Source organism: Passer montanus, unplaced genomic scaffold, assembly GCF_014805655.1.
Source record: "Passer montanus isolate IOZ18808 unplaced genomic scaffold, ASM1480565v1 scaffold117, whole genome shotgun sequence".
In the NCBI taxonomy this organism is placed as follows: Eukaryota; Metazoa; Chordata; class Aves; order Passeriformes; family Passeridae; genus Passer; species Passer montanus.
Genome location: NW_024358389.1, coordinates 362,635 through 386,376, shown reverse-complemented (window position 1 = coordinate 386,376; position 23,742 = coordinate 362,635). Strand labels below are relative to the sequence as shown.

The 23,742-nt window shown below is 57.4% G+C and overlaps 3 protein-coding genes across 10 annotated transcripts; 2 read left to right on the top strand and 1 right to left on the bottom strand.

The window, feature by feature from the left end:
* Positions 1–2: 2 nt before the first annotated feature.
* On the top strand, positions 3–11,714 carry LOC120496609 (membrane primary amine oxidase-like). Of its 7 annotated transcripts, none has more exons than XM_039697226.1 (6): positions 3–787; positions 899–1,665; positions 7,944–9,048; positions 9,135–9,420; positions 10,126–10,255; positions 10,831–11,714. In XM_039697226.1, the coding sequence occupies exons 2-6, from the start codon at positions 1,201–1,203 to the stop codon at positions 11,131–11,133; spliced, it is 2,289 nt and encodes a 762-aa protein (XP_039553160.1). In that variant the 5' UTR covers positions 3–787; positions 899–1,200; the 3' UTR covers positions 11,134–11,714. The 7 variants fall into 7 exon arrangements, 6 of the variants coding, with proteins under 6 accessions (XP_039553160.1, XP_039553164.1, XP_039553161.1 ...); XM_039697230.1 differs by lacking the exons at positions 7,944–9,048; positions 9,135–9,420; positions 10,126–10,255; positions 10,831–11,714 and adding exons at positions 2,167–2,767; positions 4,532–4,817; positions 4,994–5,123; positions 5,891–7,261 and having other exon boundaries at positions 899–2,034; XM_039697227.1 differs by having other exon boundaries at positions 3–1,665.
* A 3,010-nt stretch (positions 11,715–14,724) lies between these two features.
* On the top strand, positions 14,725–17,814 carry G6PC1 (glucose-6-phosphatase catalytic subunit 1). The gene is made up of 5 exons (XM_039697243.1): positions 14,725–15,214; positions 15,671–15,780; positions 16,107–16,215; positions 16,433–16,548; positions 16,647–17,814. The coding sequence occupies exons 1-5, from the start codon at positions 14,985–14,987 to the stop codon at positions 17,156–17,158; spliced, it is 1,077 nt and encodes a 358-aa protein (XP_039553177.1). The 5' UTR covers positions 14,725–14,984; the 3' UTR covers positions 17,159–17,814.
* A 12-nt stretch (positions 17,815–17,826) lies between these two features.
* LOC120496612 (alanyl-tRNA editing protein Aarsd1-like) lies at positions 17,827–23,736 on the bottom strand. 2 transcript variants are annotated; one of them, XM_039697236.1, is made up of 13 exons: positions 23,588–23,736; positions 23,392–23,514; positions 23,159–23,318; positions 22,666–22,723; positions 22,182–22,338; positions 21,978–22,094; positions 21,235–21,365; positions 20,992–21,058; positions 20,716–20,807; positions 20,203–20,257; positions 19,643–19,737; positions 19,354–19,504; positions 17,827–17,949 (listed from the first exon to the last, which is right to left on the bottom strand). In XM_039697236.1, exons 1-12 carry the CDS (start codon positions 23,624–23,626, stop codon positions 19,369–19,371), a joined length of 1,230 nt encoding a protein of 409 aa, XP_039553170.1. In that variant the 5' UTR covers positions 23,627–23,736; the 3' UTR covers positions 17,827–17,949; positions 19,354–19,368. The 2 variants fall into 2 exon arrangements, with proteins under 2 accessions (XP_039553170.1, XP_039553169.1); XM_039697235.1 differs by lacking the exon at positions 17,827–17,949 and having other exon boundaries at positions 19,283–19,504.
* Positions 23,737–23,742: the final 6 nt, after the last annotated feature.

Below are 23,742 nucleotides of genomic sequence, written 5' to 3'. Positions count from 1 at the left end.
ACAGGGGAGCACAGAGGGGCTGAGCCCCAGGCAGGATCTGCTGCAGAGGAAGAACCAGGGGCTGGTGGGCGCTGTCTCCCATCAGGGAAATGATGCAAGGAAGAGGAGGGTGAGGTGAGGTGAGGCTGGCAGCAGGAGTGGAAATGTTGGGTTGAATCTCCAGCCATGGTTCTCTTGGATGCCTTGTCCTGCTCAGCACCAGCTCCGGGACTGCAGCCAAGGTGGTGAGTCTTGTCTACCCCGAGCATCTGCTGCGTGGCAGGAGGGAGCACCAGGTCCTGGCTGCCTTGCTCTGCCAGGGCTGGGAGCAGCACTGGGGCTTGCAGGGACTGTCCTTGGGGTGGCACAGAGCAGCTGTGGTGCCCAGCCTGGGCACCATGGCTTGGCAGCACTGACAGCAGGCACTGCCAGGTGTGGGTTCAGGGTCCTTCTCTCCTTGAGGGAACCTCTTGGAAGCTGTGCCTCGGTTTATCTGTGAGCTGGAGGCAGAGACAAAGGCTGGATGATCCTGTGGTAGTGCAGTGCTGGGGATTAATTGGCTCAGAGCTGTTCTGAGGTGCAAACTAAGAGCTGGTTGTTCACAGCACGCTGGGGGCCTGATTCTCATCCTGAACTACATCTCCACGCCTGCCAAAGTTTTTCTGCTGCTACACAGAAGGATGTGTTTTCAGCAAAGGCTTCCATGTGGAAGACTGAAAAAAATTAAATAAAAAGTAACTCCAAGCTTGGAATGGTGTTGCCAGGGAGAATGTTTACAAGGAAGCAGCCTGATAAACAAGGAAAAGCGGTGAGTTGTAAAGAGGTGAAATTGTACAGTGTGGCAACAATTCCCAGCTTGTCAGAGCCTCACAGTGGTCACAGCCACCACAGGCTGACTGCAGAACCTCCGTTTTTACAGGCAGCCTCAGGAAAGCAGGCTGGACTGAAAAAGTAACGGAATTATGTGGAACTTGTCTGAGTCACTGACCCTACATCTCCACAAGTTCTTTCAGGGCACTGCCGTGAAGGAGGACCAAAGAGGCTGCAGCTGAGAGGAGATCTGCCCTTTCTGGTCACCAAGGGTTTCCGATCTCCTCCCCTAGCCTCTCCCAGTCTTTTGTACTTTCTGTGTTAATCCATCCAGTGCAGCATACACTGACAGAGGCAGGAGCTGGAAAGCCTCTCTGAAAGTCTCTGAATGCTGCTGGACCAACCGCAGGCATGAACCTGAAAACCGTGCTCGTCCTCCTTGGTCTGGCATTAGCCACCATCTTCGCTCTGGTCTGCGTGTTGCTGACCAGAGAAAGGACCCCCAGAAGCTGCCAGCACCTGCCCCCGGAGCAGGAGGACACGGAGGACGGGCAGAGCCTGGTGTTTGCTGACCTGACAGCTGAGGAGATGTCGCAGGTGGTGCTGTACCTGCAGGGCCACCTCGGGGTGCCGCTGGTGGAGGCGTCGCGTGCCAAGCCCTCGGAGAACTGCATCGCCTGGGTGGATCTGCAGGTGCCCGCCAAGGCCGAGGTGCTGCGGTTCCTGGACGGCGGCGGGGCCCGTCCCCCCCGGGAGGCTCTGGCCGTGCTGTACTTTGGGCAGCAGGCAGAGCCCAACATCACGGAGTACGTGGTGGGGCCGCTGCCCAGGCCGGCGTACCACCGGGACGTGACGGTGCAGAAGTACGGGGGGAAGGTGCCCTACCACCGCAGACCCACGCTGGCTGTGGAGTACAAGCAGATTGGAGGGTTTCTGAAGAGCCAGGTGTTCCCCTCAGCTCCAGCTTTCATGCAACAAGTACTGGAGTACGACGGAGCCAATCTCGCCGTGGTGACGGCTGCTCCCCGTGGATTCCAGTCCGGGGATCGGGTCACCTGGTTCGTCCTGTTTCAGAACGTGAGTGGATTCTTTGTGCACCCCGTGGGGCTGGAGGTGCTGGTGGACCACAGCAGCCTGGACATGTCGCAGTGGGCAGTGAGCAGGGTGTTCTACAACGGGCAGTACTACAGGGACATGGAGCAGCTGGAGAGTGCCTACGTGCAGGGCCGGGTCAGCGTGGAGAAGGTGAGGAGAGCGCCGTGGGACGGGGATTTCTCATCCATGAAGCCTCGAGCGCCTGCGGCCGCGCTGTTCCCGCTGCAGTTCGAGCCGCAGGGTCCCCGCTACAGCGTCAGGAGCAACCGGGTGCTCTTCCAGGGCTGGAGCTTTGCCTTTGGGATGAGCGTGAGCACGGGCCTGCGGCTGTTTGACATCCGACACAAGGGGGAGAGGGTTGCCTACGAGATCAGCGTGCAGGAGGCACTGTCCGTGTACGGCTCCAACTGCCCTGGGGGAATGTCCACCCGCTACATGGACGGCAGCTTTGGCCTGGGCCGCTACACCTCGCCCCTGGTGCCAGGGGTGGACTGCCCCTACCTGGCCACCTACGTGGACACGCACTCCCTGTCCGACAGCCTGAGGCCCAAGAAGAGGAAGGCCTCGCTCTGCGTCTTTGAGCACAACCTGGGCTCCCCTCTGAGGCGCCACTACTCCAACTTGCAGTCGCTCTACTACGGGGGGCTGGTGAACTCCGCTCTGGTCCTTCGCTCCATCACCACCGTGGGCAACTACGACTACGTGTGGGACTTCATCTTCTACCAGAACGGGGCCCTTGAGGGCAAGGTGCAGGCCACGGGGTACCCAAGCTCGTCCTTTCTCCATGGGGATGGCCTGAGATACGGGAATAGGCTTTGGGAGCACACCCTGGGTACCATACACACCCATTTTGTCAACTACAAGGTGGACTTGGATGTGGGAGGTAGGTCTGGATCTTCTGTTAATGTCTGCCATTGTTCTGATAAGCCTCAGAGCTTTGGGATTTGCCTCCTTGTCCATACAGTCCCTAATAACTCACATCAGAACTCTGCTTCTTTATTCTCCTAACTTCTTCTTTCATTGCAAAATTATTTTTCGATCTATAAAACAGTCTGTCAGGGTCATTGAGTGGAAAGCAGTGGGAATTTCTGGGAGCTCTGTGTTCAGCTCAGGGAAAGTATGAAAGGTAGCAGCTGAAAAATGTTTGTGTTTCCTTGAGGCCTCATGTCTGGCACGGTGTGTGTTGCCATAGGCAAGGCCGGGCAGACGGGAGTTGGCCCTGTCTGAGCACAGAGTGAGCCTGCTTTCACAGCCCTGCTGCTGCTCCTGGCACTCCTTGTCCCCTGGGAAAACCCTCCTAGTGTCTCACTGCCCCGTGTAAAGCAGGGCAGATATCCTGGTGCTCCGTGGGGCTGAGCCCCTGCAGATCCCTCCCTTTCTTCCCTTGAGGAAGCACTCGGGTGTTGGATCCTGGATTGTGAAGCAGCTACAGCAGCCCAGCGAGGTCCCTGCTCCCGTGTGCAGTCACAGCCTGGCAGTGGGTGTCTGCACAGGGTTTTGAGCCCAGGAGCAGCCCCCTGCTCACAGTGAAGTGCTGGCAGCCACCCTGGAAGTGCAGGGATGCTCAGGGGCACCTCTGAGTCCCCCAGAAGGCGATGGCAGCTCCTGCAGTCTGGGGACACTGGGGCCACACCTGGTGCCTGTTGTTGAAAACAGCTTCTGTCAAAGGCAGAGGGAAAATGTTCTACATCTGCACAGGACCAAAGAGGTCGCTGGTGGGCAGTGGCTACATCTGAACCAGCCCAAAGAGAAATGCAGGGACAGGGAACAGGGACAGCCCCAGGGATCCCGGCTGTCTCTGCAGTGTGGAAAGTAACCTCAGAGCTGTGCTGGTCAAGCTGCAGCTAACCCCAGAGCAAGCATTTGGTGTCCTCCTGTGGTGCAGGGGTTTGTGTGGCCTTGAAAGGTGCTGCTGCTGTGGTTACAGTCAAAATCAGGGCTAGTACTGGCTCCTTCCTGCAAGCAAGGCTTGAGAAGGTGCTAAAATACAGTTCCTGTTTGGGGGCAGGGTCCTTTTCTGTGACTTCAACGCCCCTCTGTTTACAGAGGCTGAGCCCTGACTGCTGCACAGCCCTCCTGAGCAGAGCTGTGTAAATCTCAGACTGTTCCTGTGGTGAGAGGGGAGCCCTGTTCAGGCAGGAGGGCTCGGGGCCATGCAGGGAGCTCCTGCAGATCCCTCCCCTTCTTCTCTTGAGGAACACTTGGGTGTTGGATCCCGAGTTGTGGAGCCACTACAGTGACCCAGAGAGGTCCCCTGCTCCTGTGTGCAGTCACAGCCTGGCAGTGGCTGCTCCAGGTGCCTCCAGTGTGCAGGATAAGCAGTAACCAAGCTCGTGCTCTAGTTAATGACACTGTGCTTGCATGGGAGGCAAACCTGTTCTTCTGTCCTGGGGTGGAAGAACATCCCTTGTCCCCTCTTGTCTCTCATAGCCTCTGCTGCAGAGGTGCTGCCCAGCTTGGACAAGTGTCCAGCCCTAGATCCAACATGGGGTGTTGTCATGGCACGTGGAGCTGCAGAGCAGCAGCTGCTCCTGGACAGGGTTGGTGCTCAGAGCCCAGGGAGAGCAGGCACTGTGAGCACTGTGCTGTCCTTGGGGAGCGGGGCACTGTGGGCACTCTCCTCAGTGACTTTGTTTTGGCTCCACAGGGGTGAAAAACTCCCTCGTGGCCCACGACATGGCCTTTGAGATGGCACGGGCTCCCTGGAGCCCAGAGCAGCAGATAGAGCGGCCACGACTCACCAAGACAGTCCTGGACACAGAAGACCAGGCTGCCTTCCGACTCCAGTCCAAGATGCCCAGATACATCTTCTTTGCAGCCAACAGCAAAAACAAGTGGGGCCACCAGCGTGGCTACAGGATCCAGATCACCAGTTCTGCAGGGGAGCACATCCCCGAGGCCAGTTCCATGGAGAGGGCCATCAGCTGGGCAAGGTCAGGCTGTTGTGGCTGGCATGGCAGGTTCTCAGAGCCCCCCTCAGCCCTGCCAGCTGGGAAGGCACTGCTGGATGTCCCTTGATGGTACAGGCCTGTGCTCTGCAGGCTTTCAGGAGCTGATTTAGCTCTGCCCTGCCTCGGGGGGCTGCTCCCCTCTCTTTTCTTGTCCTCAGGTACCAGCTGGCTGTCACCCGGAGGAAGGAGGAGGAGCCCACCAGCACCAGCATCTACAACCAGAACGACCCCTGGACACCCACTGTGGCCTTTGCTGACTTCATCAACAACGAGACCATCACCAACCAGGTGAGCTGGGGTCCCTGGGCTGAATGTAACACCCAGCCCAGGCTCAATGGGAGCCCCAAGGAGCAGGGAGACTCCAGCACCACCCCTGGGACAATGGGCCCAGCTTTGAGAGCAGCAGCCCAGAGGAAAGTGGGTTTGAGCATCTCCTTCTCTGTGTGTCTGCTTGGTACTTTGGTCAGAGAACATAGAGAGTGTGAGCAGAGGAGAAGTTTGTTTCTCCTGAAACATGGGTCTCCTCAAGCCAGGTCTCATAAGGTCTTGGAGATCTATTTGACACCCAAGATAGCTCAGCTACCTTAGAAGGCATAAAATCAGCAGGATGGCTTCTGTGGTAGTGTTGGGAACAAAAAGGTTTTAATAAAAGGCAAAATAACAAAGTCTTTACAGAGAAAAACTGATCCAGGTGCAAGAGGTCTTCCTGCCCCTGGTAAAACACCTCACTCCATCAACAAAAGGCACATTCCTATATTCTCCCTGTGGAGAAATGCTAGCAAAACCTCATGAAAATCTCTGTGAGGCCAGAGTGAGGCCATGGAGGTCAAGGCAAGGGTCCTTCCTCTGGGTGGATATCTACAGCCATGGCTGTGGCAGGTCTTTGGGGAAGGGAGGAGCTTTCCCAGGAGAGGGGAGCTTGGTGGGGGAATGCAGCTGGCTGGTGCCCATCGGGGTCCCCCTCCTTCTCCTCTGTCACTCCCCACTGCCCCACGTGTATTTTGGTCACTGCAGCTTCTGAAGTAACCCTGGGCTTGTGGCTCTTCCCTGCCTAGGACCTGGTTGCCTGGATAACTGCTGGCTTCCTCCACATTCCACACTCTGAGGATATTCCCAACACTGTGACCGTGGGAAACGCGGTTGGTTTTCTCCTGAGACCCTACAACTACTATGACCTGGACCCCTCTATATACTCCCATGATGGTGTGTTCTTCACCAGCGAGCAGGACTTTACAGCATGTGAAATCAACCCTCTTGCCTGCTTGCCCAAAACTGCCTCCTGTTTGCCAAACTTCCCCCCGTTCACCTATGATGGTTTTCGAAATATGAGCAGGGTTTAATGGTGCAGGATGGTGAGGAGATGTGGTCAGAGACACCAGGCTGACTGTTCTGTCTCTGATTTTCAGCTTTTTTGTGAAATTGTCTCAATTTTCCGTTGTCCAGTGACTTCACATTTTATCATTGCTTTTGAAATAGTGCTCTTGAAGAGGGAAACATGATTTTCCTAGCATGATGTGAGATGGAAGTCTACATTATCTGTTAGTTCCTGAATTTGAGTCTATTGCCAGAGGAAAATCAGGAGAGGATCCTGTGCCTCTGCTGTAGAAGCAAGTGCTGTGTAGTGCATATCTCAGGTTAAAATAATGAAAATGGTGCTGGTCCAATGCTCTTGAGTGTCTTGTTCTTACAACGTACAGCAGCGTCTCCTGGGGGTGGTGCTGGTCTCTGCCATGTTTGCTGTGCCCACAAACCAGCCCAGCGTGGCTCTGGGTGTTGTCTGGGCACGGGGATGTCCAGCTGGAGGGCAGGAGGGACAAGCTGGGGTGGAGGTGGGCACTGGCACCAAGCCCTGGGGCTGTTGGGCTGTTGGATCGTGGCCAGGACTCTGTGGGTTGTGGCTCTCAGGCCCTCAGTGCTGGGCACAAGGCAGGGATCTGGACAGGACCTTGCAGGAAAGGGTTTAATGGCATTAATGGTTTCACCTTTCCTGGCTGCATGGCCAGTGCCACTGCCTGTTTGGCTGGGCTCTGGTGCCCCTGTTCCCCTCCTCCATCCCTATCTGTGCTAGGCTGTAACTCAGGATCAGTGGGCACCTTTGCAAGGTGACAAACAGCTGTCCCCTCTCCCCTGGCTGCAGGACCACGGGGGTGTTGGCAGCAGCAGTGATGGCAGGGCTGTGTCAGGAGAGGCAGTGGTGCTGTGTTTAGCACTGCTCTGCACTGGGAAGGATTATCTCTCCAGCCACTGCTGCCTGCCCAGCATCTGCAGGGTTAAGAGAAAGAGAAGTGAGAATGTGCTTATTCCCCCTAAACACTGCATCCATCCTCTCCAAGCTCTGCAGTGGAGGATCTGGGACCAGAGGGAAAGGACAGATGTACAAACATTGAGTTTACTTAAAATTACGGCTCTCCAGGGAAGCACAGCAAAGTTGCCTTTTATGGTTCCTAGAAAATCCTGGCAATGTGTGAGAACGTCCCCTTGCACCCTCCCTGCGAGTTCCTCAGGGCTGTTCCCTGCTGAGGAAACAGGGGAGGAAAATAAACCCGAGCCAACCCAGCCCCTTGTTCTAGTGAGCTGCTGGGAGGATTCCACAGCTGGAAACGTGTCCTGCCAGACTGCAGGAGCACTGAAGACAGTGCAGGCATGAGCCTGAAAACCGTGCTCATCCTCCTTGGTCTGGCATTAGCCACCATCTTCGCTCTGGTCTGCGTGTTGCTGACCAGAGAAAGGACCCCCAGAAGCTGCCAGCACCTGCCCCCGGAGCAGGAGGACACGGAGGACGGGCAGAGCCTGGTGTTTGCTGACCTGACAGCTGAGGAGATGTCGCAGGTGGTGCTGTACCTGCAGGGCCACCTCGGGGTGCCGCTGGTGGAGGCGTCGCGTGCCAAGCCCTCGGAGAACTGCATCGCCTGGGTGGATCTGCAGGTGCCCGCCAAGGCCGAGGTGCTGCGGTTCCTGGACGGCGGCGGGGCCCGTCCCCCCCGGGAGGCTCTGGCCGTGCTGTACTTTGGGCAGCAGGCAGAGCCCAACATCACGGAGTACGTGGTGGGGCCGCTGCCCAGGCCGGCGTACCACCGGGACGTGACGGTGCAGAAGTACGGGGGGAAGGTGCCCTACCACCGCAGAGCCGTCACCGGCAGCGAGTACGCGGAGATCAACGCCGTCATCCACAGGGAGCTCAGGAAGGCGCCGCGCTTCCTCACCGCCTGCTGCGAGTCCGACGGGACCGACCTGGTCACCCTCACCACGGCCCCGCGCGGCTTCAAGTCCGGTGACCGCGTCACCTGGTTTGTCCTTTTCCACAACGTGGCTGGCACCGGCTACTACCTGTCCCCAGTGGGGCTGGAGGTGCTGGTGGACCACGGGGACCTCCACGTCTCCCGGTGGCAGCTGCGCAAAGTCTTCTACAACGGCCGGTACTTTGCCGGCACAGGGGATCTGGAACAGGAGTTTGTGGCTGGCACGCTGGAGGTGGTCAGGCTCAAGCAGCCCCAGGCTGGTGCAGTTCTGGGCTCAATGAAGCCCCGGCGCCTGCCTGGGCCCCCGGGCCCGCTGCAGTTTGAGCCGCAGGGTCCCCGCTACAGCGTCAGGAACAACCACATCACCTTCCAGGGCTGGAGCATCGCCTTCGGCATGAACCCCAACACCGGCCCGCGCCTCTTCGACATCAGGTACCGCGGGGAGAGGATTGTCTACGAGCTGAGCCTGCAGGAAGCCTTAGCCCTGTACGGCTCCAACTGCCCCGGGGGAATGTCCACCCGCTACCTGGACGGCAGCTTTGGCATCGGCAGGTTTGCCTACGAGCTGGTGCGGGGCCTGGACTGCCCCTACACTGCGACCTACGTGGACCGGCACTACCTGGCAGAGGCAGATACTCCCAAAACCAACCAAAACTCGCTCTGCATTTTTGAGCACGACTCTGCCCTCCCTCTGAGGCGCCACTTCTCCGACTCACAGTCCTTCTACTACGGCGGGCTGAGGAAAACCACGCTGGTCATCCGCAGCATCTCCACGCTCATCAACTATGACTACGTCTGGGACTTCATGTTCCATGCCAGCGGGGCCGTGGAGGTGCGGGTGCACGCCACGGGCTACATCAGCTCCTCCTTCTTCCATGGCCGAGGCACTGACTATGGCAACAGGGTTGGGCCCCACACGCTGGGGACGATGCACCTCCACCACATCCACTACAAGGTGGACCTGGATGTTGATGGTAGGTCTGGCCACCTTCGTGCATGGCTGTGGTTTACTGTGGCCTGGGGTGCAGGGCTTGAGAGGGTTTTCTGTTCTGCTTCACAGGGCAGCTGAACTCCGTGGAGACCCAGGATATGGAGTACGAGTTTGTCAAAGATCCCTGGAGCACACAGAGCACCATTGAGCGGCCATACCTCCGCAGGGAAAGGCTGCAGAGGGAGGATGAGGCAGCATTCCCACTCCATGTCCCCATGCCCCGCTACCTCTCCTTTGTCAGCCCCAATCCCAACAAGTGGGAGCACCCACGCAGCTACAGGATCCAGATCATCAGCTTTCCTGGGAAGCACCTGCCCACCAACAGCTCCATGGAACGCTCTGTCAGCTGGAGCAGGTGGGTGCCAGGGCTGTGCAGCCTGAGCCTCAGCTGCTCCTGCTCCTGGTGGAGGGAGGCTCTCACCCCTGGGCAGGCCTGCACCAGGCTGCAGGGAAGGGTTAAACAAAGGGTTAAAGCAAACATGCTTTTTCAGAGCTTTTGGCTCTGAAATTTCCTTGACATGTTGCTCAATAACATCTGCTTATGGCAGTTCACAGGCAGGAGTCTGACCCCACGTCAGACTAATTTAGAGCAACCCCATGTGTTTTTCCCTTTGAGGGGGAGTAGGCTGCAGAATGAATTCCTAAGGGAAGCACTGGCATTGCCAGGTCGTGATATCTTCCCACGAGGACAGAATGCCTTTTGGAAAATGCTTGGGGTAAGCACAGGCCAGTCTCACTGCCAGGGTGAACTGGTGGAGCTCATGCTGGGGAAATCTGTGTGGGGGAGAAGCAGCTGTGGCTTAAGGGAGTGCACTGGGCATTGAGTGGCAGTGTTTGCCCCTGGATCCATCCACGTTTCCCAGCCATGCTGGAAAACCACAGGCAGCAAGGGATCCCCCACAAAGCTCGGAGATGCTGGGGCTGCCCATTACTGCCCTCTTGGCCCTTTCCTCCCCTCCCCAGGGCAGACTGGGGATGCCCAACCCCAGTCTGGCAGTGTCTCCCAGCTGGCAATGCCATGGCTGGCGTGGGCAGGTCCCTGTGACCCCTGTGCTGGCAGGTACCAGCTGGCTGTCACCCGGAGGAAGGAGGAGGAGCCCACCAGCACCAGCATCTACAACCAGAACGACCCCTGGACACCCACTGTGGCCTTTGCTGACTTCATCAACAACGAGACCATCACCAACCAGGTGAGCTGGGGTCCCTGGGATGGAGAGGAACACAAGCCATATGAGGAACGGCTGAGGGAGCTGGGATTGTTTAGCCTGGAGAAAAGGAGACTCAGAGGTGACCTTACCACTCTCTTCAACTTCCTGAAGGGTGGCTGTGGTGAGCTGGGGGTCGGTCTCTTTCTCCGGGCAACAACAGATAGAACAAGAGGACACAGTCTCAAGCTGCACCAAGGGAGATACGGGCTAGACTTAAGGAGGAAGTTTTTCACAGAAAGAGTGGTCAAATACTGGAATCACCTGCCCAGGGAGGTGGTGGAGTCACCATCCCTGGATGTGTTTAAAAAAAGACTGGATGTGGCACTTGGTGCCATGATCTAGTTGAGGTGCTAGAACATGGGTTGGACTCGATGATCTTAAAGGTCTCTTCCAACCTAGAGATTCAGTGATTCTGTGTGAGAGAAGCTGAACCTTGTGGGGACAACCTGCCTCCTGCCCTGGACAGAAGCTGCTCCTGTCCCAGAGCCACACTGAGCAGCTGCTGGGCTGGCAGAGTCCTGCTCAGCCTGACAGATGCCTCGTTCCTCTTCTCCCAGGACCTGGTTGCCTGGATCACTGTGGGGTTCCTGCACATCCCTCATGCTGAAGACATCCCCAACACAGTGACAGTGGGGAATGGAGTTGGCTTCTTCCTGAGGCCCTACAACTACTTCAGCGAGGACCCCTCGGTGGATTCAGCTGACAGTGTCTACTTCAGCAGTGAGCAGGACGCTGGGGCGTGTGGGGACAATCCCCTTGCCTGCCTGTCCTCTGCTGCCACCTGTGCCCCCCGCCTGCCCCCCTTCCACTTTGGGGGCTTCCTCAACCTCAGCCTGGCACCGCCTCTCGGCGGGCTCTGATGGGCCAGGGGCTGCTGCTCAGAGGGTCTCAGTCCCAGGACCTGCCCTCCCCCTGCCCAGGGTGTCCTGTGCTCAGGCTCAGGTTTGGGGAGAAGCTCAGCTCTTGTTTCAGCACTGCCAAAGGAGGGCCCAAAGCCTCTGAAAAGCAACCCCTGGGAGCGATTTTTTTATTTCACCCTGTGTACTGTGGGGTGCCCAAAAATGCTCCCCTCCTCCAGGATGGGGCTTCCACCACGTCCCCATCATCGCTGCACACAGGGGCACAGTGCTGGCCACACACAAAGCTGCAGCTGCCCCTGGAGCTGTGGGCCAGCTGAGGTTTTGCCCACAGGGGCAGGAGTGAGTGGTGTGGTGCTGCTGTGGAACTGCCACAGGATGCCCAAACCTCCTCCCCAGCCTCGCAGCCACTGCAGCATGCAGGGCCAGCTCTGCAGAGGGAGGTGCTGCCCTGGGAGGCTGCTGGAGGAGCCCATGGCTGCAGGAGCCCATGGCTGGGCCTCTGGATGGGCAGTGCCCGGGCTGGACTGCCCCATGTGTGCCCTTCCCAATAAAAGGGCACTCGAGTGCTTTTCCTGAACAAACTCCCGGGTGCTGCTCTGTCTCCTGTGGCACGGCTGAAGCCCTGTTAGGGATGGCCCTGGCTCAGCTCTGCGGGGCTGTGGGGCTGCCCCAGAGCCTGGCACAGTGCCTGGCATGGCTGTGTGGGCTGTCCTGGCGATGCTCCTGGACCCCGGTGCTGGCAGGAGGCTCCTGCCAGGGAATACACAGCAAACAAGGGAGTTAATGTTTAACAGTTGTTCTGAGCTGTGTTAATCAGTTCTGGGCTTGGCTGCTGCCCAGCCTGCTCAGCCCCCCTGTGTGGGGACCCTTGATTCCACAGCTCTGGGCTGCAGGATCCCACAGAGCCCCTCCCCACCGTGCCAGGCTGCCGTGGGGACACCAAGAAGCTTGGTGGTGCCAGTGCCAGCCCTGGCCCATGGCTGAGATACTACACACTCACCTGGGGGCATGGTGGGTATCCATCCCCTCCTGTAGTGGATGGGTCTGTCCAGAACATGCTGAGAGGGGCTTGAGCAGCCCCAGTGGCTGAGCATGTGCCCCTGGGAGCCAGCTCAGCTTGCTGCAGCACACGGGAGAGGTGAGGGGAGGAGAGGCCATGGCTCAGTGTGGGGCTGCAGTGGCCCCTGGCTGCCCTGGGCTGTGCCCAGAGGAGGAAGGTCGTGCCCAGGCAGCTCCCTGCCCACCGTGTGCCCACATGTGCAGTGCTGACGCAGGGACCACGCTGCCACAGCCCAGCCTGGACCTTGCAGCTGTCAGGGAACATTCCGGACCAAACACGGGCACTCCACGTGGCACGGCCAGCCCCCACTGGTGCTGTGCTGGCCAGAGCTTCACCTGGAACCTTGGGCAGCACGGGCACAGCGTGTGCCAGAGCCTCGGGCAGCACGGGTATAACATGTGCCAGAGCCTCGGGCAGCACGGGTATAACATGTGCCACAGCCTGCATCCAGAGCTTTGGGAGCATGGGCACAGCGTGTGCCACAGCCAGCATCCAGAGCCTTGGGCAGCATGGGCACAGCGTGTGCCAGAGCCAGCTGCTGCCACTGCAGTCACACAGCTGGGCAGGAATTGGGCACCCCCAGCTGGCCCCAGTCCTTCCCTGGAAAGCCAGCCTGTTTTCAGTTCACATCCCAGCAGTGCTGCTGGCAGGGCTGTACAGAGCAGCACCCTGAGCACTTGTCAGGCCAGGCAGAATGCAGAACCCTGCAGTGCCCAGGCAGCTCTGCTGCCCTGCCCTGCCCCAGGTCCACAGAGTGACTTTGGGGCTGGGGATTTATCCACAGGGCAGAGCATGGAGCAGTGCTAGGACCGTGTGTGGCACCTCTGGCACAGTCCTGACCAGTGGCATGTGCACCTGGCACTGCACAAAAACACTGGAGTACTGGGCTGAGCCACTCTCTCTGTGCTGGGAGGGAGGAGGTGGCTGCTTCCATCCTGCTTCCTGCTCTCTCCCCATTACGGCCCCAGTTTCCTGCAGTGACTTTTTCCTAGGGGACTGGAGTGCTAGTCCCCATCCCCCAGCACCTTTTGCCCCATTTTCCGCTGTGAATTCTCCTGGGAAGGATTTATTGCTGACGGTTTCAAAATATTTTTGGAACAGAAGCCAAGTCTGTTGCATTCCTTCACGCTGGCCAAAGCCACTCTCAGTTGAAGACCCTGGAATGAGCTGTTGGGGAATTTATTTTGCAAGAGTAATTCTGTTTCTGTGCAAACTTCTGCTTTGTTGGGACGTTTTGCAGGTCAGGAGCTCAGTCCAGGGTCTGGGATCACCTTCCTTGGGTGCAGCACGGCCAGGCTGGATGGGACATGCCTGCAGCAGGGCTGAGTCTGTGTCTGTGGCCTTTGCCTGCTCTCCTCCCAGGCCATCCATGCCCATATCCCAAGGAGCAAGATTTGCTGGAGTTTTGCCTGTCAGACCCCATGGCTCCCTGGGCTCTGCACGGGCAGAGGGGCAGGATGGGGCCTGTAACTCCTGCTGTTTGTCAGCAGGACCCAGGACTGGACACAGCTCTCACAGAGACAAACACCACAGGGCAGGGGTTCAAGGATCCTGACATGAATTTTCTCAGGAGGGAGATAAGTGATGCATTTCACTGGCTGTTGGTCATTAATGCCCTGCTGCCTGCTCAGCTGTGGTGGGTGCTGGCTGGGCACCCCGTGCTGCTGCCACGGGGCTGTGTCCAGGCACTGGCAGCTGTGGGTGACAAAGATGCAGTGCCAGCACTGCTAGCAGGGACAGCAGAGTGCAGCTGGGGTGGAGGGGATGCCATGGGCACCACAGGATGAGTTCTGTGCTTGGCTCTGTACCCACAGCTGGGGTTGGGGCAGGAGGGATTAACCCAGTGGAGCAGTGCTGGGAGAAGAAGTGCAGTCTTTATTTGCAAAGATCCTTCAGGCCCCACTAGAGATCAGAAGAACACGACTGGCAGCCAGGAGCACCCAGGCCTGGCTGTCTGGGGCTGCAGGGACCTCCAGGAATGGCTTTGAAAGTCTTCCATTATGCAAAGTCCTGGTTAAATTAGGCTGGCAAATGAGGAGGGGGGTGGGCAGTCTGCCCTCTGCTCCATGCATGTTCCTGGGCATCCTTGCCATGCTCTGGTGGTGGCTTTATTTGCAAAGATCCTTCAGGCCCCACTAGAGATCAGAAGAACACGACTGGCAGCCAGGAGCACCCAGGCCTGGCTGTCTGGGACTGCAGGGACCTCCAGGAATGGCTTTGAAGTCTTCCATTATGCAAAGTCCTGGTGAAATTAGCCTGGCAAATGAGGAGGGGGGTGGGCAGCCTGCCCTCTGTTCCATGCACCCACTGCATGCTCCTGGGCATCCTTGCCCTGCTCTGGTGGTGGTTCACAGGGGGATGGCAGAGAGACCAGAGCAACTGTCAGCCCTGGACATGGCAGCTCTGCAGGACTGTCACACACAGAGTGTGGCAGAATGGAGCAAGGGCTGTGGGTCAGCCAGAGCAGCTGAGCTGCTGTCCTGGCTAGCTGGAGGAGTCAGCTGCAGTTCCCCCCGAGTGAGGGGATGGTGAGGGGCAGGGGATGGTGCTGGGGCTGGAGCACTGCGCTCCACGTGCCCTCGAAACCTGTTTTCCCCTTTTACGTAAGCTGTTCCAAACATGTTTGTTACAAGCCCCTGGTGATGTACCTTTGGAAAGAGTGGTTTTGGGTCCAAAGATCAGTGCTGGGACAGTGACCTGCCTGCTGCAAACAAGACCCTGCAGAGTATAAAACCCCAGTGGCACAGTGGAGTACGGGACAGGCAGAGGTACGCCGAGGGCAGAGAGCAGGATGGAGGCCAACATGAACCTCCTGCATGACGTGGGCATCCAGACCACACACTGGCTGCAGCAGCGCTTCCAGGGCTCCCAGGACTGGTTCCTCTTCATCTCCTATGCTGCTGACCTCAGGAATGCTTTTTTTGTCCTCTTCCCCATCTGGTTCCACTTCAGTGAAGCAGTGGGCATCAGGCTCATCTGGGTGGCTGTGATCGGAGACTGGCTCAACCTCGTCTTCAAGTGGTGAGTGGCCTCGAGCCAACACTCCCACCATGTGCTGGCACACCTGGACTGATGTGGGCCAGATGGATGCTCTCAGCCTCAGGGCTGGAGTAAAACAGAGTTCAGCCCCAGCTGGGCAGTGACAATGGTCACTCCTTCCCAAGCCATGCAGAGATGGAGCCTCCTGCAAACAGAGCTTCCCATCAGCCAGGGCTGGTGCTGAGTGGGGGGATCTCCACAGAGCCCCTCACCACAGGAGGTCATACTGACTTGCTTCCAGGTAGTTCTTGCTCTGGGGCTGGGGATGGGGACATGGAGTGGCAGTGTCAGCTGTCAGAACCAGGCCATCAGCTGGGTGCTGTGTCTGTCAGGATGCTCTGCACCTTGTGGGTCCTTTGCTTCTTCCATCTCCCAGGACAGATCTAAATCTGCAGTTGTGCCCTGGACCTCCTCAGATCCCTGCTCTTTTCTTTTCAGGATCCTCTTTGGGGAGAGACCATACTGGTGGGTCCTTGACACAGACTATTATGGCAACAACTCTGCACCAGAGATCCAGCAGTTCCCACTCACCTGCGAGACTGGCCCAGGTAGGGCTCCCCGAGCCATGGGAGGGGCTCGCAGCCAGGGCAGGGGGTGCTTGCCCATGGTGACTGAACAGGCAAAGAGGGGGGTGCTAGCCTGGCCTGCCTGGCAGCCTGCAGGCAGCACATGCCCCTGGACAGCTCTGGAGAGAGGGCTCTTGCTGCTGTGCTGCTGGGGACACTGGCTGTGCCTGCAGGGGAAGGAGGCAGGGCAGCCCCTGCACAGAGCAGACTTTGACCCTTGGTGAAGCTGTGGTGGATCAGCACAAACCCCTGTGGGTGCTCAGCTCTGGCCCATGCAGAGCCTGACCTGGGTCTCTCTTCTTGCCCAGGGAGCCCATCTGGCCATGCCATGGGTGCAGCAGGCGTGTACTATGTCATGGTGACAGCCCTCCTCTCTGCTGCTGCGGGACAGAAGCAGTCAAGAACACTGGGATACTGGTAAGCTGAGTGCCAAAACCACCTGTGCCAAGCAGAGGTGGCTCCAGCACTGACAGGCACAGCCAAGCCCATCCAGGTGCAAGGCTGTGGGCTGACAGCTGGGCTCTGCATGGGCACAGGCTCAGCGACAGCCAGGCATTGTTTGGAGTACATGATGGCAGTGCCATGGGCAGTGCAAGCTGGCCCTGGCACTGACATGGCCTCCTGTCCCTCACAGGGTGCTGTGGGCAGTGCTTTGGATTGGCTTCTGGGCAGTCCAGGTCTGTGTCTGCATGTCCCGAGTCTTTATTGCTGCTCACTTCCCCCACCAGGTGATTGCAGGGGTTTTCTCAGGTGAGTGTATCAGACCCCTCTCCCTGTCCCTGCAGCAGCACTGTGCTGGACTGCAGTACCTGCAGCACTGACCAATGCTCCAAATTTGTTACTGGCAGGGATGGCTGTGGCCAAGACCTTCCAGCACATCCGCTGCATCTACCATGCCAGCTTCCACCGGTACCTGGGCATCACCTTGTTCCTCTTCAGCTTCACCCTGGGTTTCTACCTGCTGCTGTGGACATTCGGCGTGGACCTGCTCTGGACGCTGGAGAAGGCACAGAAGTGGTGCAGCAACCCTGAGTGGGTCCACATTGACACCACTCCCTTTGCCAGCCTCCTCCGTAACCTGGGCATCCTCTTCGGGCTGGGGCTGGCCCTCAACTCCCACCTGTACCAGGAGAGCTCCTGGTTAAAGCAGGGCCAGCAGCTGCCCCTCCGCCTGGGCTGCATCGCTGCCTCCCTCCTCATCCTCCACGTCTTCGATGCCTTCAAGCCTCCCTCCCACATGCAGCTGCTCTTCTACGCCCTCTCCTTCTGCAAGAGTGCTGCTGTGCCACTGGCCACTGTCGGCCTCATCCCCTACTGCCTCTCCCAGCTCCTGGCCACACAGCACAAAAAGGCTGCCTAAGGCACCCCGACACCCCAGGGGTGTCTCAGGGGCAGCTAGCAGGCCCTGGGTGCACCTCAGCCACTGCTTGCCTCCCGCTGAGTCTGCACAGGCTGATTCTGCACTGGGAGCAGACCACGGAGGCTGGGCTGCTGGTGCTGCTGGGTGGCTCCCACACCACAGACCCACAGTGCCAGTCACGCTGGGCTGGGGCTGGCACAGAGAGCCCTGCATGCCCACAACTTCCCTGCTGCCCCTCCTGCACCCACAGGTTGGGGTCACCTGCCCAGGACCCAGCAGCAGCAGCAGCAGCAGAGGGAGGTCCTGCACTCCCTTGCAGCCCGTGGGGACAGGCCACCTCTGTGCTGCAGGGCTGGGGACAGCACCACTGGCAGCAGGGCTCCCACCTCAGCGTGTCTGGGGTCTGCTGAAGAGGCAGCTCTGTGACAGGAATGGACAGACTGTGACATGGAGATCAAGTGCCAGTGTGAGGGACCCCCAGCCCAGGGACGTTTGGTGTTCACCTGTGTGTGATCAGCGTGGGGGGCACTCACACCCACGTGTGCACATGCATTACATGGAGCTGTGCACACATCACATGGGGTGGCTGGGGCTGTGCCCCACAGGAGCACAGGAGGTGCTTTTAATAAAACAGGAGGTGTTTTATTAAAGCTGAAGGTTGTTTAGCTGGCAAGTTTGAGTGTCCTGCTGGCCTGCACCATGGGATGGGGATCAGCTCCTGGATGCAGGGCTGTGCCATGGCAGGTGGTAGAGGAAGGACATTTCTCCTGGGGGCTGGAGACCCTCAACACCTGCAAGACATGTTCAAGCCAATAGGAAGGGCACTACCCAGTACCCTGGGTCTTTTCCTTTTGTCCTGAGGTGCAGCTGAACACTGACAGCACAGTGGGGGAAATGAGCTGCTTCTTGTGCTGTTTATCCAAGGTTTCTGGGTGCACTTTGTGCCAGGAACAGGGACAAACTTGTGTCACCTCACTGCTTACAGAAACGAGCTCAGCTTTGGGACCAACTGGCCCAGCTGGGGCTGTGCTGAGCCCCCAAGGTGTTGGGGACAGTGCTGGCATTTTGCCACAGTGTGGGGCTGGGGTCATGTCCCTCCCACTTCAGTACCCCAGCCCAGTGCTCACTCTGCAGCAGGGCTGTGGGCTCAACCTGCTGCCCTCCAAGCTGTGCAGGCTGCACAGCCCAGCTATCAACCCTCTCAGGAAACATCCTCAGTCTGAGATAGTCCAAAATACACAGGGAGGTGCAGACACTTTCTTCCTGCCAGACTCTGTGTGGATGTGTAGGATCACTCCCAAAGCACCAGCCCCTGCAGCTCTGACCCCACACCCAGTTCCAGGCCTCAGTGGTGGTCCCTGTGCTCTGATGCCATCCCAACAGCTCAGCCAAGGCTGTGGCCATGCAGCAGTCACAGCACCCATGGGTGGGAACCCCATCTGCTGGGGCTGTTCCCATCCCCTTGCTCATGACAGATAAATGTCCTTAGGATGGAGGTTTCTTTTATTCTGTTTCTCTGTTTATTAGCAGCATCTGGGGTAAACCTGTCACACCATTTCTATCAAGACAGGGAAGGGTAAATTCTCAAAATACCTGTTGAGCCCTGTTGTGGCTCCACAGCGCCCTTTAGTTCCTCCAGAGGAGACTGCAGCAGCTCCAGGGCCTGCCTGGGCAGGAGAGGTGAGCTGAGGGAACAGCTCTGCCTGATCCCGAGGGAGTTTACAGCTGCATCAGCCTGAGAACTACCAATGGTCAAAAAACGACCAGTAACTGCACCCCACCACGGGAAAGGACTTGGTATGTGGTGAGGAGTGATCTCCTGTCTGTTGGGCACCTGCTCTCCCTTCCAGCTGCTCTCTGCCCTTGCCCAGCCCAGCTGCCTCTTGCTTGAGCATTCCTGCCAAGCAACTCCTCCTCAGCAACTGGCACAAAGCAAAATGCCCCAAAGTACTGCCAGCAGGAGGCCCCTTCTGGGTTTGGGAACCCTACAAAGTGGTTAACTAAGGACTACTTTAATCCCTGCACCATTTGTCCTGAGAACTGAGCCCTTGCAGGAAAGCATCAATGGCAGATCCCCTCCCCATTTCCGTGAGCAGCCCACGCAGAGCATGTGCACACCAGCTGTTGGGTTCAGGCCTTTATTCTCTGGTAAAAAGTTAGTGGAGCCTATGCAAACAAATATAAGACAAACCTACTTTGAGAATTGTTTCTCATGCTCCTGGGTTTTGATGGCTAACAAATTCCTGGAGCAGAGCTTGCACTTCTCCTCGCCGGCTCATCTTGGCTGCCTTGCCCTGGAAGCGGCCGCGCTTCCCAGCTCCTTTCCCACCCAGCAGCTCTGCCACCCTGCAGCAGCAACACCACAGGCTGGAGCCCAAGCTGCTCCACACAGCACACACAGATCCCTGCCTGGATCACACTGTGCAGCTGCTCAGTCTGCAACAGAATTCTTACTCAAGTTAAACAAATCACACAACATGTTACCTGGGACCTAAATTTTCAACTGCTTCAACAGGTCCAGCTAGAAGGAAGAGTCCTGCTTCTTTTTCATCTCCCACAGTCAGGAATAGCAGGGTTTCCTGTGGACAAAGACAGGCTTTGCTCCAGATAAATCAGTGCTTGCCACACTGGCCACAGGACACAAACAGCAAACTGGCAATTTGGAAGTCTATGTGCATTACTGAGACTGCTTGGGGTATCCCAAGTCAACAGGATACAGTTGGCAACTGAACTAGGTGGCTGTCACTGAAACTTGCTGTTCTTTCCATTCTACTCCTACCTAATCCCATCCTAACCTATTTCAACCAGTGAGGCTCTGTATAGCTCCTGGGGGCTAAGGCTCTTCTCCAGGGCTCTGAATTCTCACTGTTGAGGACGGCCCTACAGACTGAGGCTGCTGGGGACAGGTAACCTCAGGTACCTGTCAAAGGAACCAGCTCTGCAGATGATGACTGTGGCAGGAACAGCAGCCTGGCCAGCCCCTGTCCATGTAAAACTGGGGTGAAAAAAGAGTGGTGTCAGTTTAGTCTTTATCAGTGACTCACCTCTGTCCCAATCTCATTAGCAATGATGTTCATAAATTCGGAATCACCCTCTTTCCTGTATGGATGAATAAAAAAAAAAAACCACTTCAGAAAGAAGCAAAACCCCCCTCTAGAGTACAAAATCTCAATCAGAAACCAAGTGCCTGATCAGGATTTTGGCCTCTTGCTCTTATTTGTCTATATATGTAAATCCTTGCTGGGCACTCCTTAGGAATTATGCAAGTGTTGTCTTTAAGAAACAGAGCTCCCTGGTTTTATTTGAAAATATCAGGTGCAGAGGGAATTAGATGAACACAGCAATTTCTCAGCTACAGCACCAGAAGAATTCAGTGACTGAATTACAGATTCCTTTAATTGCACATCTTTGCAGCAGGCCAAGGCAGTTTAATATTCTATTTACTTTGTTTACATTCTTCCTTGAGAAAACAAGCTGCTCTCACAAGGTGTGAGAGATCCAACTGCCATAAAATGTGTGGGGTACTGCTGGCCCCTCTTCCCTGAGCTCCCCCATACCTGTGCAATACAAACAGCTGCTTTGGAGCAGGTTTGCTCTTGAAGTCCCGGGCTATCAAAACAGCAATGTCTCTAAGCAGGTTCAGGTTATTCTGAAAGAAAAGGAAATTAACTGTACTTCAGCTGGAGAAGTCAGTGTGAACACAGTTGGGCTCCCACAGGTTTGAGCACTTTTCACAATATCCACAAAAATTGAAACCAAAGATTTGACTCACAGTTACCACAACTAAGGGTCTACAGGAAATGACAACCCACTTTTCCCAGCCATTCTTGTACCTTCTGGAGCAGTTTCACAGAGCTCTGCAGTCTCTTCACAGCCTCTACGTGCTCACCTGGTCCATTTCTGAAAGAAATGGGAGACTTTGGATCACTGCTCTGAAGGACAAAGGAAGGATTTCCTAAAGGAGCAAAACAGGCAGCATCACACACAGCCCCACAACGTGCACCCGGAGGCTTATGGGGTATCTCTCAGGAGGAGGAGGAGTGAAGATGAAATAGCACAAGTGAAAAGGGCATTACTTGAGCAGGGAGGTTAGAGCCTTCTCAGTACTGTGACTTTGTTCGATTGACTTCAGCACTCTGTTTCCCACCAAGAAGACCAAGTTAGTTTTGTTCTTTTTCCCTTTTTCCACGCCAAGGAGTTTAATAACCTTGAAAAGAAAATCAACCTGGTCAGGACAGCATTTTGGTAATTCACATAGGTGGTCAGTTCCTGCCAGATTATGCCTTGTGGTGAAATTTGACTCTGCTAGTGAAAATAGATGAAAATCAGTCATAAGGTCAACATACAAAAAAAAAAAAAAAGAGATAGTGGTACAATGGAATTTATGCAACCTTCTAGCCATGGGATGTACTCTACAAGGCATCTGGATGTATCTGCTAGGAAACAGACTCCAACCAATGACTGAGAAAGTACAAATACTTAAAGACAGGTCTAGGATTTTATCACCATTTCCCTGCACAGATTTCTCATCCATGATGAGCACTCAAAAATATCAGAGCTTTAAACAGAGGGAACATGACCAACACCCCTAGCAGTGCAAAAATCTCACTGCTGCATACAGGGCTGAGCTCTACAACAAGGAAACAAAAGCACCTGTGGCACCCAGCCTGTGTGTGACCCTCCTGGGGCTCCCTCAGCCTGGGCTGCTGCACCCCCTTCCCCATCAGCACAGTCTGGAGCAGCCTGTGGATCCCAGGGACTCTGCCTGTGCTTCATGTGGAGAGTGGCTCCCAGAGGCAGCCCAGCTGCAGCAGCCCACCTGGAGGTCGCTCAGGTTGGAGACGTGAGTCCCACAGCACAGGTTGGAGTCGATGCCTTTGATGTCCACCACGCGCACGGGCCCTGCGTGGTCATCGGGCAGCCCCCGGCTCCTCACCTGCCACAGGAGAGTGACAAAGCAGCTGACATCTGTGCTCAGGTATTCCAGCCCCATGTTAACCATCAGTTCCCTCCCACCACTCACTGTTTCAACTTCAGGGTCATCTGCAGCCAGTTCCCTCACTGTTACAGGGACCCTGTCCCGGATTTTCTCGTTCACGCTCTTCTCCAGGGCCTCCACCTGCTCTGCTGTCACCAAGGGGGTGTCCAGCTCAATGACACTGCGCTGACGGCCCAGCTCCCTGCACCAAGGAAGAACATCTGCTCCTGTAGCTGAGACCAGCTGGGACATCCCTTTGTGCAGCACCAGCATCCCACTGCTGGCAATGTGGTGGCTGAAACCAAACAGACTTCCTCCTCTCCCTGTCACAAAGCACCAGGTGGAAACCAAACACTTAAGGAGGACGAGACACTTTATACAACTTCTCTCCAGGTCAGTCACCTCTCCTGCAACATCTGAGCTCAAGTGAAACATCCAAATTGCTTTTGGTGTTTCAGGGCTCAGGCTGTGTGCAGGTGGCATGGTGGCACATACCAAACGGGTCAAAAGGAACCTTTATCCTGCTCACCATGAAGTCGTCTTGAATCCAAACATCTGCTCTGCAATGGCACTGATGAGATGCTGTCCTGGAAGAGATGTGCAAGCACTACCTCTGAGTGCCACTGCTATTTTCAGTCAGGCTGTGTCTTTCCTGTTGACATTCTCCACGACAGGCGAGTGCTGGGTGCTGAGGGGCTCCTGCCAGTGCTCAGGAGCAGCAAGGAGACAGCTCTGGCTGCGCGAGCCTTGGTTCCTGGCACTGCAGCACACGCTGGGGCTGCAAAGCAGGCTGAACTTTCTCTTCCAAACCTGTGTTTGGTGCGTTTGTTTACAAGCCAAGGAGTGCTCGCAGAGGAGCAGCTGCTGCCCTCAGTAGCCCCGGGAGCAGACTGCGCACACAGAGCTGCCGGGTTTCTCCCTGCCCTCACCAGGGTGGGCACTCGGTGGGTGCTGACCGGCCCCCCGCCCTACCGGCACGCCCCGCGGGGTGTTCCCGTGCGCTGCCCGCTACCGGCACGGACCTGAATGCTGCTGCATGTGGTCGAAGCGGCGCTCCCAGTCCAGCGACAGCAGCACTTCCGCGCCCGGTTCCAGCGCGGCCGGCACGAAATGCACGGCCTCGGTGCCCCGCCGCGTCACGCGCAGCACCGGCACGTCCCCGATGAGGCCGCGGTCATCCGGCTGCGGACACGGGACATCAGCGCCGCCGGCCGCGGCCCGGCCCCCGCCCCGCCCCGCCCGGCCCGGCCCGTACCTGCCCGCCGCCCTCGGGGAAGAGGATGGTGTCCTCCAGCACCACCTGGAACCCGCGCACCGGCTCCCCGCCGCCCTCGGGCCGCAGCTCGGCCGCCCGGCACGACACCACCCTGGTGGTGAACTGAGACAGAGACGGCGGCGCCGTGAGGGCCCGCCCGGGCCTGCCCCGCGCCCCGGCCCCGGCCCGACGCTACCTGCCGGGCCCAGCTGTCCCGCTGGCACCGGAACACCATCGCGACCGTTCGGCACAAGCGAGCGGGGACTGGCGGCGGGGGCGGCCGCGGAGGGACCGGGACAGGGACCGGGACCGGCGCGGCGCGAGCGGGCGGGGCCTGCCCGGTGACGCGCG

Bases quoted from the DNA above. Each gene is read 5' to 3' on its own strand.
- LOC120496612 (XM_039697236.1), bottom strand. From the start codon at position 23,626: ATGGTGTTCCGGTGCCAGCGGGACAGCTGGGCCCGGCAG. The intron at 21,366-21,977 runs GTGGGCTGCTGC...TTTCTTTTCAAG, and splicing joins CCAACCTGAGCGACCTCCAG to GTTATTAAACTCCTTGGCGT. The intron at 20,258-20,715 runs GTATGGGGGAGC...TCATCCATACAG, and splicing joins CAGCTGTTTGTATTGCACAG to GAAAGAGGGTGATTCCGAAT.
- G6PC1 (XM_039697243.1), top strand. From the start codon at position 14,985: ATGGAGGCCAACATGAACCTCCTGCATGACGTGGGCATCCAGACCACA. The intron at 15,781-16,106 runs GTAGGGCTCCCC...CTTCTTGCCCAG, and splicing joins CACCTGCGAGACTGGCCCAG to GGAGCCCATCTGGCCATGCC. The intron at 16,549-16,646 runs GTGAGTGTATCA...TGTTACTGGCAG, and splicing joins GATTGCAGGGGTTTTCTCAG to GGATGGCTGTGGCCAAGACC.
- LOC120496609 (XM_039697226.1), top strand. From the start codon at position 1,201: ATGAACCTGAAAACCGTGCTCGTCCTCCTTGGTCTGGCATTAGCCACC. The intron at 9,049-9,134 runs GTAGGTCTGGCC...TCTGCTTCACAG, and splicing joins GGTGGACCTGGATGTTGATG to GGCAGCTGAACTCCGTGGAG. The intron at 9,421-10,125 runs GTGGGTGCCAGG...CTGTGCTGGCAG, and splicing joins CGCTCTGTCAGCTGGAGCAG to GTACCAGCTGGCTGTCACCC.